This window comes from Archocentrus centrarchus, chromosome 24 (assembly GCF_007364275.1).
Source record: "Archocentrus centrarchus isolate MPI-CPG fArcCen1 chromosome 24, fArcCen1, whole genome shotgun sequence".
Lineage (NCBI taxonomy): Eukaryota > Metazoa > Chordata > Actinopteri > Cichliformes > Cichlidae > Archocentrus > Archocentrus centrarchus.
The window spans coordinates 23,735,786-23,748,196 of NC_044369.1; the positions used below are offsets into that span (position 1 = coordinate 23,735,786).

A 12,411-nucleotide genomic window follows, 5' to 3' on the forward strand; every position below is an offset into this window, starting at 1 on the left:
AATGGGCTGCATTACTCAGGAAGTGATTAAAATAATGGAAATCTACTATGTACAAACTATAGCAATTACACAACTAATGGACTTCCCACTATGTTGGAAAAGTTTAGATTAAGCAAAGCTGAACCGGGCTAAAAATAACTGACAGGGAAAGATGACCCCATCTCCAGATTTATTAAGTCAAACTTTTTTTTACCTAATAAAAAGCACAAACCCCCAATTACACACAGTATGAAATTTAATCCACTGGTATTAATGTACAAGAATTATAAAGCTGGCTTGCTTTACATCTTCCAGATACATTTAAACTGCTGTACATAATATCTGCCATAAAATATGGACTCAAAAAACCCACGAGGGGTTTAAATAAAACACTGACATAACAAAAACAAAAAGGAGGGAATGTGGGGAGAAAATGAGGAGTTTCTGTTAAGCTTCTGTTGGGTTTATTCTGCAACCTTCAGTATTACAGGTTTATAAAAAGAAAAACAGACAGTGACTAAAATCTACATATTTTCAAGCTCAATTATCACCAGTTTCAGCCACATGTGAAATGAAAGGGGTTGCACTGTATAAAGAGTAACGTTTCAGATGCAGGGCCCGTACAATCACTCCACTCGTCATTCTTTGCCTGACAATAAATGCTCAAAATAGGTTAATAAAGTCTAATAAACAACCATTGTGGAAAACCAAGAGTTTTACACAGCCTGACAAACTTCTTTCACACTGAAAGAAGACAAAAATCATGGAAAGAAGACAAAAATCTTAAAGTCCAGTCCTGATACACACTTGTTTGTCATAACACCCCTCAACCACTGAGAGGATGCAGCAACTACCCTCTCATCCTCATCAGGCGCCCTATATGAACAGTGTGCCCAGATGCTCTCACTCCTTCCTGCGCTTCTTGTCGTGGTAGTCATCCTTTGAGCGGTTGCTGGTGGATGGCCGCTTCGAGCCGCCGTGCTGCTTGGCTTGCTCCAAGAATTTATCCAGACCGAAGGGATCCTCCTCAAACTGAACGGGTCCTTCACGCCTCTGCCCGTGGTCAGCACCTGAGAACTCTTTGTCTGGGGCAAACCTGACAGTGGACAGGAAAACAAACAGGATTCACTACAAATTCCTACCTGGTCTGCAGGTGATTTAAATGCACTCAATGACAGGACCTTGAAAATATCATGGCATTCCAGGGAGCAAATAAGTCTGGTAAATGTACCATAGTCCAAAAATATTTTCAACATTCTGTTTTGCACAATGTTGTAGCGCCCTGGGGCCAACCAAACATTCCTAGAGGACAATGACAACCTGGTGACTAAACATATGGGACAGGCTATGCTCGACTAGCCGAGTGTAGCTCTGCTGCCTCAAGGACAAGAGCTCCTGCTGGGACTTCATGTGCATGCTTGTCTTGTGGCTGAAATTAAGCTAGAATGACCTTGAAATGTTTTGGATCTTTTTTAATAAAAACAAACAAACAAAAAAAAAAAAAAAGCCATTTTATCCAATTTACAAACTTTAACACCAGGCTCCAAATGATGCATGATGGGCAACTCGCTTCCTGTGCAGACCCAGCCTATGGGAATACCACGTTATGGCCATGGCAAGAAGACAATCTTTTAAATAACGATGCACACCAACAGTTAGTATCTCCAATTCATCACCTGACCAAACTGCACCAATTACATCAGGAAATATGGTCACACATCTGTCGCTGTGTTTCACAGTTCTGTTTACAACTGGCCAGAAAAGTGATTAGTTAAAAGTGAAGCTGACCTTTTGGACACAAAAATGCCATCGCTTCAACATTTGACCCAATTTCTCTGAAATTCTATCATAATGAGAATATGTTTGTGGTCTTAGTGAAATTAACTTTTCTAATCAGTCCAAGTGAGTGAGTGTACCCGCTCCTGGATGTTCTGGAGACAGTATGTTTATCACAATGGGAAACCTGCACAACACAAAAATATAATATCTCTGTCCGCAGCTTTCTAACTTTATTAGAACGGGTCAAATACCTGTTGTTGTGCATGAGTGAGTCAAAGTCATCTGCGTAGGCGTCTTTGTCTACATTCTTGGTGGGCCTGTAGATGTTGGAGGCCATATCTCTGCCACTGCGGAACGGCTGGTCGTACACGTTGTATGTCTCATCTTCACCACCAGCAAAACCACTATCCATACCCTGAGGAGAAAGAAAGAGAAAGAAGCAAAAAAGAGAGAGAAGGATTGAAACACCTGAGACTTTATTATGTGAACACTGGAAGAGTAGAACAGATTTGTTTTTACTTCAATCACCACAAATCGTTTTAGTCCGTATCAGTGTATTAAAAACGTGAGAATCCTTCTAACCTTGCTCTGATTGAAGAGTCTCTGGTCGTACTGCACCTCGCTAGAGGAACGAGGGTTGGGCTTGCCCAGAGCGATAAGCTCACTGATGTCCCTGTCCTGATCTCTCTGCAGCTTCGACCTGGTACAAAGAAGGAGATTCACATAAGGCCATTCAGCACAAATCAAAGACAGCCACAGCAATGAGATTTAAATAGAAGGAAATAACTCCCAGAAAACTTTATAGAAAGTTCATTTTAAGTTTATTTAAAAAGTGCTGTAAGAATTTTAGCACTGCAGCTTCAAAAATTCCATCTGAGTAAAACTGTCATTTCTACGTTATTTGACATAATATAGAAAATTATATTGGGAAAATACTGGGAAAATTTGTATTCTGGCATTAAAGGTTAAATTTATGCTGAAATGTGTGAACTTTTTATTCAGTTTTTGGTGACTTTAACATCTTGATTGTCCTTCAGCAAACAGCCGTCTCAAAGCGAAGTGAAAAGTAATTTTAAGATAACAAGGTCTGTGCTTTCTGACAGCTGGAATTGTGACTGTAATGAGCTCTCATCTGAATTTCACTTTCTCCCCTTCTCCAGGGACCCACAATTCCATCAAATGACAACCTGACTCGCACAAAACATGACTTAACACACAAATGCACACTGGCGGCACATCCCACATGCACAAACAGTCTGTGGATCCCGAGTGCTCTGCTGGATCCTGCTGCATTTGCTCAGTATTAGCTCTGGCCCCATGAATGATTCAGCAGTGAGCAGTGCATCTGTCTGTCTGTCTGTGTGTGTGTGTGTGTGTGTTTAGAGGGAAAGGGTGGTTGAGTTCACATGCGGTGCGTTTAAAGTGCGTGTCCAGCACCTCTTATCAGGAGCAGCTCTGGAAATGTTCCTGTCGTGCTGCCTCTCTTTCCTTCTGTCATGGCGGATCTCGTCACGCTCCCTAGCCTCCCCGTCCTCGCCACCTGCCGCGAGAGATGGACGGATGGGAAGAGAGAGAGAGCAGGGTGCAAAGAAAAAATGAATAATAAAAAAAATAAGAGAGAAGAAAGTGGTGCAGATGAGGTGAAGTGGTGCAGCAGAAGTACAGGGGACAAAGGTGGAAATAGAGAACAAGAGAAGGTTTATAAGTAGCCTTAAAATACTTGAAGCAAAAGCTGATGGATGAAGCATTTATTATAGCATATGTTTAAAAAAAAAAAAGAAGTAAATTCTATTTATAAACCCAGTTAATGTCCTGTAGCTAAACAGTCATTCAAGGAGTAAAAAACAAGACATGAAACATTGATTTTTCTTCTCAAAAATATATGTAAATTATCAGTGAGGAAGCAGGAACATCATTTCACAGCTTACTGGTCCTGTCAACACTGGCAGACTGAAAAATGTTTTCATCACATATGCCGGTCATGTTGTAGATCTGGAACTGGTGACAGCACCGATAACAGAGTCCGCTCTGCTTGCTCAGAAAACCCTCACACAGATATATCCATGAATATTAAACTTTTTATTCTCGGCGCTTATCTTCAGGGCTCACCTTTGTCACCGTGGCTTTTGATCCCTGCCCTGCGATCTCGAGCCATTTGGGCCAGCTCCCTCAGCTTCTCCTCCTTCTTTTCCTTTTCCTTCTGAGCCATCTTCTTCTCTACCTGAGCTCGCATCTCCACCGCCTCTCTGGCCTGCAGACACAACCAGCATTTAAAATATAAGCAACAGATGCACACTTTAAACTGTAACATTTCAGATTCCCTTTAGACAATCATACATTACCTTTCTATCAGCGATATAGAGGGCCTCGGCCAGCTTGGCAAAGTTTTCATTAATGTGAACCGTTTGGAGACCTCTACCATCAGCGGCCAGACGTTTGTCGAGTGGGATGGTGTAGCCCTGAGAGGAGTAAGTGAGACCAGAGATCAGATTATCATGTAATGTATGGAGAAAAAAGAAAGAAAGAAAAAAAAAAAGAAAGCAGAAACCTTTACCATTTCAGGTGTCACATTACCTTAGCGTTCTTCCAGTTGGAGATGCATGGTGGAATCTTCCACTCTTGCTGCTCCTTGACTGTCATCTAGAACAAAAGGGGAGAAAAGACCATTTAGGGCGTGGTGCTAAATGGTCCAAAAAGCAGAATATCTGAGAACGTCTGAGCCAACTCCACCTTTCTGCTTGGAGAATGCATCACAGGGGCAGGGGGAGAAGGCGGTCCACGGGGAATCTTTTTATTGATTCTGAAACACACAATCAGATATGTTGTATCACTCGTTAATTCAGAAAAAGATCCGGCTACGATATTAAAGTGTCACTGAGTAAATACTCAGTTCAACGAATAACATGTTACAAAGTTAAAAAGAAAACAAAGACCTTTTGACCATCTAATATGAGGGAATCTTGGGAGTGGATTTTTTCTTAAACAAGTGAATCACATATGGCTGCAATATTTAAGGTCTTTTTTTAATCCTGTTAGGCTTTAACAGATTTTACTTGGAATTCCTCATTTACTCCTTACTTTAAATTGCTGGAATTATGAAAATACCACACACACAGAAAAAAAAACAAACACACATTCTACAAAACCAACATCAATATGGCATAACTTTGAGTTCAGGAGTCAAAACAGATAAAAAGTTCAATAAGTACATTTCATATTGAATACATTAATGATGGAGATAATGTTTACTTACTTAAAACGCGGAGGTTCCATGGGGTCTTTCTGCATTTCCACCATACGAATCACCCTCTGTTTGGCCCCTGAATTAAAGGCAACCCCCTGCTGGGATGGCGTGTATCTTGAAAGGAGAAAAAACACAAAAAAGAAGTGTCATCAGACATAAAAATTTATCCACACCCACACTGAGGCCTATTAAAGCTAAAAATACAAGGAAGTAGCTGCATGGCAGCCATAAGAGCTGTTTGAATTCTCCAAATATGTCAGCGGGTCATTTAATACCTCCTTAAGCCCCATCCTCTATGAAAGCATACGAGATAATGCCAACATCCAATTCAGTGACGCACCATCTGACCATTTATGGAAAAAAATTAACATAACTGACAAAGTGGTGTAGATAATGTAAATGTTAATTGTAAGTGCAGCTTCCATTTCACGCTGTAACTTACTGATAGATTTAGAATTTTTAACAGCCTGAACTCTGATTGTTAAGCTGCTGTAATAAAATCTGGAGTTGATGCCTTGCATGAAGAATGTAGATCTACGCAAGCTCTCTATAACTCAAGCTCATGAGCCATATTAATTGATCAGCGTGTTTAAGGTTCTGTATAATTCTATTTCCATTAGTAATGTCCACTGTTGTATTGTAGGCTTCAGGATTCTCATAAATTTAAATTACTGTACTAATTAAACTAATACAGTCTAAGTGCAGGGATTATACATTTGTTTCTCTCTGAAAACAGCATGGTAATTCAGATAAATGAGAGGAGACTGGAGGTGACTCATGTGTTTTTGATATAAGAGATAACTCTGGTCCTGTGGGCTGACTCAAGTGAAGCCCAGGATTCATCCAGAGGACCGCTGCATTAATAAAAACTCTTCCACCATAAAAACCCAAGATCTGTGCAGAACAGCTGACTGAGATATACAAGAACACAAAACATAGCCCAAACATTTCACAGGTCATCTTCTGGACACTGTAATTTCCACATGGCAGACATCAAGTGTGACGCTGTTAAAGAGTCCAGTTAAAGTGCAGCTGGATTCACTGCACACCATGCTTGTTGCCTCTCGCTCGCCTAAGTCCTCATATCCTATACATCCTTCTTTGACCTAATGATGTTTTCCACTGAGGTCAAGGAAAGGTGGTGAGGAAAAGGAGGTAAAAGATCAATTTTTAGAAATTTGAATGTACCCCTAGACTCCAGTTATGTTAGCTAGTGTATCTCATTAGCTTACTGTTCCCATAAACGGTTTTACAAATATAAAAAGAATTTAAGAGCGTTAGTAGAACTGAAAGAAGTTTAAATAGCCCACAGGCTTCTTCAATAGAGCACTACAGGAACTGGAAGTCAACATTCCCACCCTGCTCCCTGACTGCTGTACTGTTGATAATTTTCTAATACATACCTGATGTACTGTGCAGGAGCTTGTTTGTCTGCAGCTCTTACGGGCATGGCAGCAGCAATCTTTTGAGACACCTGCTTGTCCAGGGCTGCACGGGTCTTCTCTGTGAGCTACAAAGCACACACAAGGTTGACCATGTTTACATTCCTTCAGATGCAATTTAAAAAAAAATTAAAAAATTAAAAAACAACACAGAGATCATCAGAAACAACTGTGCTTCTTAAACTTGAAACAACTAATAAGAAAGCATTTTAACTGAAAACATCATAACCTGATATAAAATGTGCATGGCCCAAAATTAAGGGATTCAAGTCACCCAGGAAATGAGGCTCCAATCTACTAAGAATCACTAATGCACTATATTGCCAAAAGTAATCACTCATGCGCATTCACACGCATATGAACCTGTGCAACATCCCATTCTTAATCCATAGGGTTCAATATGATGTCGGCCCACCCGTGACAGTTCTAACAGCTTCAAATCTTTGTGAGGTCAGACACTGATGTTGGACGAGCAGGCCTGGCTCGCAGTCTCCACTCTAGTTCATCCCTAAGGTGTTCTGTCAGGTTGAGGTCAGGACTGTGCAGGCCAGTCAAGTTCTTCCACACCAAGTCACTTGGACACTTTACCTCCTCTGCCATCACTTTATCCATACAGTCCAGATACATTTTATTTATTACACTCACCCATATAATGCATACCGTGTATGCTATGTACCTTACCGGCTACAAATGTATATAACATTTTGATATCTGTATATAGTGTTTTGATGTATGTGTATATGTGTGTATATGTAAATGTGTGTCTTGACATTGATATAAATATTTTATGTATATAGTGCTTATGTATATGTGTATAGTTTTTTTGCTATTTTATTTTATTTTACTCTATTTTAGTTTTAGTTTAGTTATTTGTTCTTACTCATCCTTTTCATTTTTTCTCTGTACTGAGCTGCTGTAATGCGCAAATTTCCCTGTCGTGGGATCATTAAAGTTTTATCTTATCTTATCTCTCTCAAACTCTCTCATCCATGTCTTTATGGACCTGCTTTATGCACTGGTGTGCAGTCATGTTGGAACATGAAGGGGCCATCCCCAAACTGTTCCCATAAAGTTGGGAGCATGATATTTGTCCAAAATGTTTTGGTCTGCTGAAGCATTAAGAGTTCCTTTGTCTGGAACTAAAGGGGCTGAGCCCAACACCTGAAAAACAACCCCACACCGTAATCCCCCCTCCACTAAACTTTACAGTTGGCACAATGCAGACAGACAAGTACTGTTCTTCTGGCAACCATCAAACCCAGGCTCATCCTTTGGCTTTCCAGACAGAGAGGCGTGATTCGTCACTCCAGAGAACACGTCTCACCTGCTCTAGAGTCCTGTGGCAGCGTGCTTTACACCACTGCATCCAATGCTTTTGCATTGTGCTTGGTGATGTAAGGCTTGGATGCAGCTGCTGCACACTGTTCTTGAGCTAATCTGAAGGCCACATGAAGTTTGGAGGTCTGTAGCGATTGACTCTTCAGAAAGTTGGTGACCTCTGCGCACTTATGCACCTCAGCATCCACTGACCCCGCTCTGTGATCTCAGTTGGCCTACCACTTTGTGGCTGAGACTGGACTTGTTGCACATGTGACATCCTCTCATGGTACCACGCTGGAATTCACTGAGCTCCAGAGAGCGACCCATTCTTTCACAAGTGTTTGTAGAAGCAGTCTGCATGCCTAGGTGTTTGGTTTATACACCTGTGGCAATGAAACTGATTGGAACACCTGAATTCAATGATTTGCATGGGTGAGTGAATACTTTTGGCAATACAGTCTATCTGTAAAGTGTCTGTCCAAAGTACACTGAAATACTGTTAATTATTTGTTTACTTATTCATTTAGGTCTTTTTGGTTTGGTTTCCAAGTAGCATGAAGGAACTCCATCTGTAAATTTGTTATGCAACCTTGTTTTGCACAATGACAATTAAAATGAATCTTGAATATAAAATAGTCATCCTAGCACACAGCACTTCTTATCAGCCATGTTCAAAACATCTAAATACAAGGTTATCAAAACTAATTATGACAAATAGTTTTACTTGCACAGCAACACTCCTGGGACAAAAAAAAAAAAAAAATTACACTGTTCATTAGGGCTGAGCAATATATTGAGTTTTTAGGAATATCGATATATTTTCATAGGCGATATAAGATGAGACAATATTGTTTATATCGATATAGTCTATGCTGTGTTAAATTCATAATTGTAGATCCACCAGTTCAGCTTTTGTCTTCTCCCAGTTTGTCTCTGCACCACCTCACCTGTAAATCATGCAGGAAGCGACAGCATGGCAGTGTTGCCAACTTAGCAACTTTGTCGCTAGATTTAGCAGCTTTTCAGAGGAGTACACAAAGGAGGAAGCACTTTGGTGAAGTCTACTTCACTGCAGACTGGCTTTTTAAAGAGTAAGTCAGCCTTCTGCTATTTTTGCTCTGTATCTTTTCTGTTTACATTTTAATAGCACAGCTGTGAGTCTTTTGTTATGGAGGGAAAATGCATTAATTTATTTGAGGAGCAATATTATTCAAATATGCCAATAGTTTATTTTTGAGCATTTTCTCATGTACATCTACAGCTGGATGTTAATAAAAGTGACCATGTGACATTTGGGACATGTAGCTTTGACTCAGAAGTGCCTTTTTGTTTATACCTTTTGGGAAGAAAAAAATATCGAGAGATATATCATATATCACCATTCAGCTAAAAAATATCAAGATATTATTTTGGTCCATATCACCCAGCCCTACTGTTCATTTTCCCTTTGAAATAGGCTGTTTTTTAATTGATACTTCTGAAAAGCACTTTGTGACTGTTCCTTGTCTTGAAAGGGGCTTTATACATAATCTTGACTCACATCTTAGGTAAATGTTCAATGACCAGTGAGTAGTCAAACCTAAAGTAACTTCATTTGATGGCAACCTGCTCTTACCTCTTGTACGGCCTCCTCATCCGGCTTCTGTAGTTCTGGAGCATCTTCATTTAGAACTTCCTTTGGAAGCAGGTCTGTGTACTTACTGAAGATCACCTACAAGAATGAAAAATGAAACTAATAAATCAACGCTACTTTCTAAAATCAAAACAAAGAGACATACTTCATGGAACTAGTATACAAGCAATAAATGAAAGCTTAAACCTCATTTTTCTGACAGTGTGAAAGAGAATGCTTCTGTATACACAAAACAGGCCTTATTAGAATTGCTGATTTTTGCATTAACTCTCTGGGGTTGATAGACGCACCGGCATGACATCACCAATTTAAGATGATGCAGCACCTGGACGCTGCCTCTCTCAGTCTCCATTTCAACATTTGTCGAGAGTGCAGACTTCAAACTACGTAAAAGTTTTTCAATTGTGTTGACAGGTCAAGTAAAAACCAGAACTATGATCAATCATTTACACCATGCTTTTTCCTGCGTTTTTCATGCAGGAAAAAAGGGTAAAAATGGGATATTTGCTAGCAGGAAGTGCTTGTGAGCAAAATATAAAAAAAGAAAATCACAGCATCCCTTTTTGTATTGGTGCAAAAATGCACCCCATTAATCAATCAAAAAAAATGATCTGGCAACATGTGGCATTTGGTTGTTGATGACATGAAGAGTTCAGATGCGAAAGCCACTAAATGCCACCTCCATTAAAAACAAGATAATGATATTTATGGAATCCTTTCCACGCATACTACACACCAATCAAATCATTTTGCATCATATCCTGCTAAATACCGTCTCCGCTTGGCCTGAATTATCCATGTGTTGTCAAAAGCCTCTAAACGCCACTTCCCATTGCTACCCCTAGATCCATAGGGTTAGTATTTAAAGACACATAAATCCTTAAATAATGTGTTCCTAACTGTTAAAGGAATAAAACCCTCATATACCTTATCCTTCCCCTGTCCTTGTCTGGCAATGGCATCATATTTGATCTTTCCTTCTGCATCCACTTGTACTGCCAGGGCATTTGATGTCTTCTTCTTTCTACCCATCTCCAGAGGAAACTGAGCCACATGAATCTCTGGAAAAGCTCCTCCATCTCCGAAGTCCTGCAGAAACACAGTTTTACAGCAAAACCTCAGGCTGGATTTCATCTTTGCACAGTAGAAATTAGGCAAAAAGATCTCCAACCGCCATTTAACAAAACAAGAAACTTTGTCTCATATGTGAAAAAGGTTTTACCTCGAATGAGCGAGGTATCCAGCCTTTTCTGTGTCCATAAGGAGGGGGCTCCCTCCGGGAAGAAACCAGGGCGGTAGAGTAGGACTTCTGGGCCCGGATCCTCTCCTCTGCCTCCAACTGATCTTGCGACAGCTGGGTTGGCGCCGGTAAAAAGCTCAACACACAAAAAAGCGTATTTAACTCTCAGAGTGATGAATAGCAGCAGTGCTGTAAACCCTGGCTAGCGTTAGCCGCCAGTGACAACAAGTAGCTTTGAGTTTAATAATGATAAGTGTGTACGTGCTAGACAGTAAACCAACTAATCATCAAGTTAAAGGAAAACGTTAAACAAGCAAAATTAAGCACATGGCAGCTTAAACTACGACCACACAGCTAACTAAGTTGTATCGTGACAATGGCTGCGTGCTGGTAAGCTAGCTACTGCTAATGTTCAGCTTACGACATTTTTACTTGCTAGCCTTAGCCGATACTGTTAGCTTCGATTACAACGGAAACTATAGCGTATATACTGCAAATATCAGTGTGACATATTAATCGTAATCTATTAATCTTAAACTACACAGTGACATCGACATCTGATAACAATTTCGTAAATTATAAACACAAAAGGCCTTGTCATAGAGCTCACCTCGTCAGAGACATTTTCCCCTTTCTTCCTTAGCAATAAACTGAGCATGCGCGAAGACAGCATAGACATGCGTAGAATATAGACACCGACCATACACAACATGCGCTGTGTACTATTGTTCCCTGTTCGAAAGAACCGTGCTGATTAAGGTATTCGTTATCCAGTGGTTATTTCTCGTATTTATATTCTTAAAAATTGTTGGCATGCTTTATAGATCATACAGTAATGAACAGAATAGACTAAATTCCTATTATAATGATACATAATTGTAGTTTCAGTGTCTTTTAACTGGGTAATGTAACAAAACATTCTGCATTTTCCATTTCTTCTTTTTTGAAATTATTATTTTATCTAAGGAAGCTTGTTTGCCCCACTGAAAAAAAATATCCATCTGTAAGTCGAAATTTCGAGTTAGGTATTTAAAAACTTTACATACACAGAAGTAACTTGAAATTTCAAGATACTTAGTTGGCACAGGTAGTTGACACAGGTAACTTGAAATTTTGACTTAGCTTTTTTAGGCCATTTTTTTTCACCTCCCAAATTTATTTAGCACAGAGTTTGATAGTAGCGTATGATCAACAAGTCATTAACTGCAAATCTTTGCTTACTCAGATTATTATTTCATAACCCATTTAAAAATAATAGATTTATAGAGACTTAGTTCCCTTAAAGCAGACCACGTTCACAGGTTGGCTATGTACAAAATTAACAAATTTGCAGGTTGAATTTTTTTACATGGTGTAATAGGAAAAGCACAGGGTTGCTGATGATTTAAGTCCTCTAGTAAGATATTACAGCATGGTAACAGGCCAACATGAACACAAAACAGTCAACTAAATAGAATTCTGCCATCTAAACTTTCAAATGTATACTGTTTCCTACTGTGACATGCCCATGGAAAGAAACACCTATCCTAAGCCATTCATCACATTTAGTTAAACTAATCTAAACAAATTAAATAAATATAAAAAGACATTTTAGTTAACTGAAACAAAAATTAAAAGTTAGACCTAAAATTGTATGCACACAAAACTTATCTGACAATTCTCAGATATTTTGATTTTTTTTAAACTGCTGACCTTCCTGTTAGTAGACGACCTGCTCTACCTCCTGAGCCACGGACCAGGCATTGTTTTGGTGTGACTGTGTGAATTGTAGCCT

General features: G+C 39.5%; 1 protein-coding gene across 1 annotated transcript; it reads right to left on the bottom strand.

Moving 5' to 3' along the window:
* Positions 1-217: 217 nt before the first annotated feature.
* Positions 218-11,311, bottom strand: snw1 (SNW domain containing 1). Its single transcript, XM_030722060.1, has 14 exons — positions 11,248-11,311; positions 10,620-10,773; positions 10,325-10,486; positions 9,380-9,475; positions 6,406-6,512; positions 5,012-5,116; positions 4,489-4,558; positions 4,333-4,398; positions 4,101-4,217; positions 3,868-4,009; positions 3,196-3,298; positions 2,341-2,458; positions 2,010-2,173; positions 218-1,075 (listed from the first exon to the last, which is right to left on the bottom strand). Exons 1-14 carry the CDS (start codon positions 11,259-11,261, stop codon positions 883-885), a joined length of 1,611 nt encoding a protein of 536 aa, XP_030577920.1. The 5' UTR covers positions 11,262-11,311; the 3' UTR covers positions 218-882.
* Positions 11,312-12,411: the final 1,100 nt, after the last annotated feature.

Coding starts and splice junctions, on each gene's coding strand:
- snw1 (XM_030722060.1), bottom strand. Junction 6,513..9,379: donor ATGAGGAGGCCGTACAAGAG/GTAAGAGCAGGT, acceptor TGTGCTTTGTAG/CTCACAGAGAAGACCCGTGC. Junction 4,010..4,100: donor TCTATATCGCTGATAGAAAG/GTAATGTATGAT, acceptor TTGTGTCTGCAG/GCCAGAGAGGCGGTGGAGAT.